This window comes from Artibeus jamaicensis, unplaced genomic scaffold, assembly GCF_021234435.1.
Source record: "Artibeus jamaicensis isolate MK-2021 breed Jamaican fruit bat unplaced genomic scaffold, CSHL_Jam_final scaffold_3272, whole genome shotgun sequence".
Lineage (NCBI taxonomy): Eukaryota > Metazoa > Chordata > Mammalia > Chiroptera > Phyllostomidae > Artibeus > Artibeus jamaicensis.
The window spans coordinates 130,662-137,340 of record NW_026522039.1 but is presented as its reverse complement, the minus strand read 5'-3'; the positions used below and the strand labels follow the sequence as shown (position 1 = coordinate 137,340).

Below are 6,679 nucleotides of genomic sequence, written 5' to 3'. Positions count from 1 at the left end.
GAAAGAGGCCCTTGGCTGCGACCCTGGGCTGGCTTTGGCACTGGCAGCGGAGTCATGTGGAGGGCTCAGGCCATTCCAGTTTGGGGCCAAGGGCAGTGAGTCACACTCCGGGACAGACAGTGCTGAACAAGTGCAGCTGCAGCCTGGGGAGGTCACAAGCCTAGGCAGGTAAGCAAATGGCAACCACAGCACAGTAGAGCCGCCTGGACACTGAGAGCCCATTTGAATTTTCACTGGTTGAAAGAAGAAAATCAAAACAAGAATAACATTTGTGACACATGAAATTCTAGTTTCACAGGCAGTTTTATTGGAGCGCAGCACACCCCCTGCTCCCGAGTTCAGGCTGCCCTCCTGCAGGCGGCAGATCCGAGGTGTTGTGACAGACCCCACACAGTTCAGAAGATGAAGGGGTTACCACCTGTACTCTCAGAGGAGGCCTGCTGACCCCTGCCCTAAGCGAACAAGAGTCAGCCCTTTCTGATGAAACACTGGAGCTGTTTCGGTTTGGTTCGGCTCAGTATGGGTCTCACGACTGCGTTAGAGGCAGGACTTGCACTGTGTTCGCCTCCACATGATGAATAACCCAGAGCACTGTCTTAAGAACTGCAGACACATGCAGGGCAACAACAAACTGACACCAGCCACCCCCATTACTGACGGGATAAGGCAGATAGGTTCTGGGGCGGGAATATGGGCGTGGAGAGCGCCGCCAACATCAGTGTCGAGCACGAGCTCCGATGCAGCAGAGGGAAGCAGGACCGAAGACACCGTGTGCTCCTGCCAACAGCTCACTGTAGCCTCCACCAGGCTCCAGAGGGTCTGCTGCTGGTCTGCAGGTGTGACCCACCCGCAGAGAGCCGCCAGGGCATGTCCATTGGGATGCAAGAGATCCCAACTTTCCTGCTAAACCCCTTCCTCTAGTCCAGCAGGAGCATCGTAAGGTCCACTCCTCTCACATCCTTCCCCATGGCCCAAAATGAAGGCAGTGAGCTGGGTGAGGGGCAGGGAGACAGGAAGGCAGAGACTTGGCAGTGGGAGCACCGCAAGGTGAGGTCATATCACCTTGGGTGTGCCAGTCAAGGAACTGCAATTTGTGCCCCTAGGTGAAAGGGGGGGCCTAGAAGTCGGTGCACGTGGGGTGGGGGAGCTGGGCAGGGTGGAGTGATGCACTGGGGTGTGCAGTGGGAGGGTGTGGTAAGTGCCCAGATGTAGAGAAGGGCTGTAGGAGTGAGTTCTTGGTGTGTAGGAAAACAGGTACATTTCTGTGCTTTGGGCTCCAATCATCAATTCAGTTTGGCAGAAGCCTCGGGAGGAAGGCCAGCCCTGTAACATTGACCTTGGATTCCCAACCTCCTAACCTGTGGGGCGTATGTGGCTGTTGTCATACACTGTGCGAGGCTTCATTAGGGTGACAGAAACCCAGCACTGCACAGTGTGTGGGCACCCTGAGCCCATCCAGACTCAGAATGCAGCAGACAGAAGGCTAAGGTGAAACAGCCTCTGAATCTGGAGGGTTACTTATTCTCAGTTTCCAAAGACAGACCACAGTCTCTACTGATTTAATTACAGGTACGAGAGAAAAGGGAGAGGAATAATTCTCTAAGGGGAAAGTATCTGGGTCCCACACATGCCTTCATGCCCTGAGGGGCTGGGGTTTACAGCTCCCCAGGTGACTGACAGGGAAGGAGTGAAGCCTAGAGCTCACAGACCAGAAAGGGTGAAGCCCTGCTTCCAGGGGTGTGTCCCATGCAAGCTGTGGGTGCTGGGTGGTGCTCCTTTTCAGGACATGTGGGTGCCGCACAGCCTGGGCAGGCTGGGGCACTCCTGAGCAGCACTCTCTGGGTGGGCAGATTTGTTTTCCTCTCCCTCCTCAGGGCTCTCCAGGGCTACATGTGGAGAACCTAGCCTGTGGCTCCTGCTGGCCTACCCCGTAGAAACATGTGAAGAGTACTACACTCCCAGGGATTCGAGCTGAGGGACTGGGTCTGTGTGTAGGTACGTGTGCTCTGGGTGTCTGGGTGAGCCCAACTTGAGTGCATTTTCTACATATACACATGCGTACACATGTGTCTTTTCTGGATTCCTGTGTGAACCTAGTGGGCACTGCAGGGCCTGTGGGTGCCTCCCAGCAGCTGCAGACACTCCCTAAGGTCCGAGGAGGCTCTCTGTGTCCACCCCCAGGCTGTTTCAAAGCGGCCTGGGAGATGCCCAAGTCTCCATGTTCCCCTCTTCTCTCCGAGGGGCCTCTCACAGACTCCAAACTGAGCAAAAAGCAGCATCAATGAGTATCTTCAAAAAACATTCTCATAGCAGCACTTTTCTTTTGTTTCTGGATAGAAATGTGGCAGTGAAAGCAAAAATCAACATTTTTTTTAAACAGGTGCAGTATGTACTGTTTTCACATTTGGCTGAAAATTAGACAACAAAATAATATTTTAGGTGTGATGATCGAAAGGTATGCTACTCTCTTAGCTTCAGTTACAAACTGGCCTGTCTACCAGAGAGATGGACAAGTGAGGGGGTTGCTGAGCCATCACAGAGGGGGCAGGCACAGGCTGCACGGTGGTGGAGGAGGGACTTGGGATGTAGGGGATACCTGCAGCACTTAGACGTGCAGTGTTAGGAGGGAGCAGACTTCATTCACTAAGACTTAAACCTTCCTTTTACGCCCAACAATAGCAGAGATAGGATGACAGTGCAGCTGCTGGAGATGCTGGGGACCTCGGGCGTGGCCATGCAAAGTGGTCCCTGAGTGCTGGGTGCAGCCCACCCTGACTGCAGAGCCGCCTGGCTGTGCAGGACCCACTGGGGCTCAGGTCAGTTTGAATGTGTGGGTGCTTCCAACTCCCCAGCAGGTTGAAAGGGCCTGGGCGGAACGCGCTGTGTGCTGTGTCCGCAGACAGAACTCCCTTCCTGAAGCTGTACCTTAGTGCCCTGCAGGGGAACCTGCATGGCCTCCCCTGGTCTGCACAGCCGCCCTGGGTCCTCCTGGGGTCTGCATCTGAAGGCAGCATGCAGAGGCTGAGGATGACATACCGAGAGAAGTGATTCTCATCAAAAGCTCTCACTTCCGCACTTTTGCCCTTCTAGGTCAGTTTTCTCACTCGTCGGGTGTGCTTGTCAACCGTCAGGGTCGTCTGGTCCACAGCAGTGGCGATGCCATCCAAGGCCTCATCCTGTCTCTCCAGCTCTGCCTTGGCCTCCAAGGCAAGACCCTTCAGCCTCCCCAGGATCTGGAAGGAGCACAAAGACAGGAGGGGCTGACTTTATGTCCTCTCAAAGACAGGCAATGTTTATTTCCATCATTTTCACAATACTTAAAGAATTTTCTGAGTCAGGGGGGATGATATACCCCCATGGTGGAGCCCAGAGCCAGAGCTTGGTTTGGGTCTGGGCTCTGCAGATAACTGAGAGCTGTTATGAGATGACGGCTTTGCCTCTGGCCTTGATCCAGGCCATGGGCAGCAGTCTGACCGTGAGTCCCTGGGGCGCTGCTATCAGAACCCACGGTGGGCTGTGTCACGGACACCCTCACCACATCCCTGAGGAATTCCCACTACAGCAGCGGGCCCACAACTGGGACCCAAGTTCCAGCTACTTCCCAATCATTGTGTTCATTACCTGCCTGCACCCAAGGGCCCAACTGTGCCCTGAATCTCAAAATGCAATATTTAAGCCCTCACTGGTGTGGCTCAGTTGGTCGGGCACTGTTCCATAAAGCAAAAGGTCGCCGGCTGGATTCCTGGTCAGGACACACGCCTGGGCAGTGGGTTCAGTCCCCAGTTGGGGTGTGTACGAGAGGCAACCAACTGATGTTTCTCTTTCACATTGATGTTTCTCTCCCTTTCTCCCTCTCTAAAAATAAATAAAATCTTTTTTTAAAAAATGGTATTTAAAAAGAAAAGCAAAACCCCTCTGTGGTATGTTTGAAACTACTTCACATACAAATATGAAAGGCAGAACAGGACATGGCACAAATAACCCAAATCACACAGCACAGGCCCCCCCAGCCCTCACTCCTGCCCCCAGCCTGAGAAACTGAGACATGAGGAAATGACCAGGAAGCACAGGGCCTGGGGCTCCGAGGGGCAGAGACGGGACATGGGTGAGGACACATGGAGGGCAGAGAAATGCTACAAACCACATTGATACCACAGGGGAGGCCGTGGGCAGCCGAGGAGTGGAGGCTGCTCCAGCAGCAGAGTGGGGAAGTGCATCAGGCTGGGCTGTGGCCCCTCCCTAACTCGTGAATCATGTCACCCTCACAGAGTGTCCCATAAACCAGCAAGTGCAGCTGTTTTATGACAAGTCTACTGAGACAAACTGCATTATGAAATGTACTTCAACTACATTTTTATTGAGCCTGCGCTGAAAAACTTAATATCCTCTAGATAACAAAAGGAATGAAACTGTAATGACCAACTACTTACTGTAAATGTTAATGCCTCTTTCAGGGAAATGTTCAGACCCCTGGTTAGGTTGAAAAGCAGGAACAGAGAGTATGAATCAGGATGAGGGACCATGGAGCCTTGCCTGTCCCAGGGGTCAACCTGCCTTGTCACACAGGGATGGATGTCTGCAGCTAGCAGCCTGGACAACGACCCCAGAGGACCCCAAGTTCAATATATTGATAACATGTTAGGCCCCACAGTGGTATTGGCCACAAGTCCCACCCGGTGGTCCGGGACAATGCTGCCCCTGGAAGAGCAGAGTGGACAGCCCACATGGTGTTGGGGACGGCACCCATGAGGTCACGTGGCAGCTCTGTGCTGAGAATCAGGAGAAATGCCTGACTACCTGGCCGCCACCAAGTGCCCAGGAGGCTGCTTCCTCCAGTTACCAAGAAACAGGGTCAACATAGGGTGACATTTGGGATCCCACGGTCAGCTCCCTCCCCAGGACTGAGGAGGCTGCAGTGAGGTCACAGGCGTGAATGAGCTGGGGAAACTGTGAGTGCTCCATGAGGCACTGGATGCTACCCCACCTGTGGAGGGACGGGGATGGGCAGAGAAGGCTGTCCCCAGGCAGCCAAATGCAGGCTGGTGGCAGAGGCAGGACCCAGCCCACACCTCTCTCCAAATACAGTACTGTCACCAGACCTTTGTCACGAGACATGAGTGAGTCGTGACCCCAGAGCCCAGGCTCAGGCACCACCTCTCTGCACGTCTGGGAGCTGGTGGAAACTCCATCAGCCGAATCACTTGAAAAACTGGATGGTGCTCTGGAAAGTACCCTGTGGGGTCAGCGGCTCTGGAGGGCCAAGACGGATGACCTAATGCAGGAGGTCTTTTCCATCTCTTGTTTGTATGATCTCACAGGGTTGGAGCCCAAACAACACATGAAAGAAACAGCGCTCGCCACCATGCCGTGTCCCGCCACACTGCCTTCTCAGATCAAGTGCTCTACCCCATCTTTAGTGTGGCAACAAGGTGCTCTACCAGGAATATGCACAAAATGTCCCCTGGAAGACAGGCCTGTACCACATGCCCGCCCCTGAGCAGACACTCCTGAGGCCCCTCTCCTGCACTGGGTGCTGGGGCTGCATAGACCCTGCCGCTCTCTACACCATCTAGGTCACTGTTAGTCATGTCCAAGTGTGGCCCAGTTCATTTCTGACTGCACTATCCTTCAGAAGCACCAGGCCCCAGGCTGTAAACAGCCGAGTGGAGGGTGGAGATGGGCTCTTGGCAGGCAGCCAGTGTTTCTTTCCTCGTAGGTCAGGACATGGAGCACAGAGAAGAGCCCCCCAAATCCAAATCCAGACCAGGGCCATGGCTGGACACACAATGTCACAATCCCAGGGTGCCTTCCCCTGGCTCCTTCCACACTGACCTTCACTTACACAGGAAAGTACACTGTGGTACACACACACACACACACACACACACACACACACACACACGTCCTACATCCTCACTCCCCAGCCACCCTAGTCAGATAAGGCTGAGGTAGGGGGCCTCTGCTAACCTTCAAACCCACTCTGCTGTCCACTCCTGGCTGAGGCTGCTGGCTGACTCACCTGTTTCCTACACTCCTGGGGTGTAGCTCCCAGGGTGGCCCTGACATGGTCATCACAGAGATACCAGGTGTCAAGGTACGATGACTGAGAGGTCATACCACTACGACCCTGAGAGAGATGGAAAACATGCCTTAAAAAAGGCCAAAGGCTCTGGCTGGTGTAGCTCAGTGGACTGAGCACGGGCTGTGAACCAAAGGGTCGTCGGTTCGATTCCCAGTCAGGGCACATGCCTGGGTTACAGGCCAGGTCCCCAGTGGGGGCCATGTGAGAGGCAACCACACACCGATGTTTCTCTCCCTCTTTCTCCCTCCTTTCCCCTCTCTCTAAAAATAAATAAATAAAATCTTAAAAGAGAAACGGCCAAAGGCCCACCACCAGAGGGGAGGACATTCCCACACCACGGGAGGCCAGAAGCCAGGGCTGTGCTGGCTCACCAAGCCCTGGGCGACGGTGGCGAGGGGTCCAGAGTGAGGAAAGCCACACTTATGATGGTAAATTCCCTAATACACTTTAAAAACTAAAAAGTGGTAAGTGTAATTAATTTTAGTAATATTTAATCCAATCGACTCCAAATACTATCATTTCAATATGAAATTAACATAAACAATTATTAATGGAATATTTTATACCCTTTTTTCCTATGAAATCCTAACAAGTGGG

General features: G+C 53.5%; 1 protein-coding gene across 4 annotated transcripts in view; it reads right to left on the bottom strand.

The window, feature by feature from the left end:
- Window positions 1-268: 268 nt before the first annotated feature.
- Window positions 269-6,679, bottom strand: part of SNAP47 (synaptosome associated protein 47) — a 67,279-nt gene continuing 60,868 nt past the window's right edge. Inside the window, exons 5-6 of one of the 4 annotated variants that reach the window (XR_008390062.1) lie at window positions 3,037-3,233; window positions 269-2,408 (exon numbers count right to left, since the gene is read on the bottom strand). Coding sequence is in view for 2 of the 4 variants with exons in the window: in XM_037148556.2 (XP_037004451.2) it covers window positions 3,087-3,233 (147 nt within the window). In the remaining 2 variants the exon portion in view is untranslated. Of the gene's footprint in view, window positions 3,234-6,679 lie in introns of all 4 variants that reach the window. The other 3 variants (XR_008390063.1, XM_037148556.2, XM_037148557.2) reach the window with 3 other exon arrangements.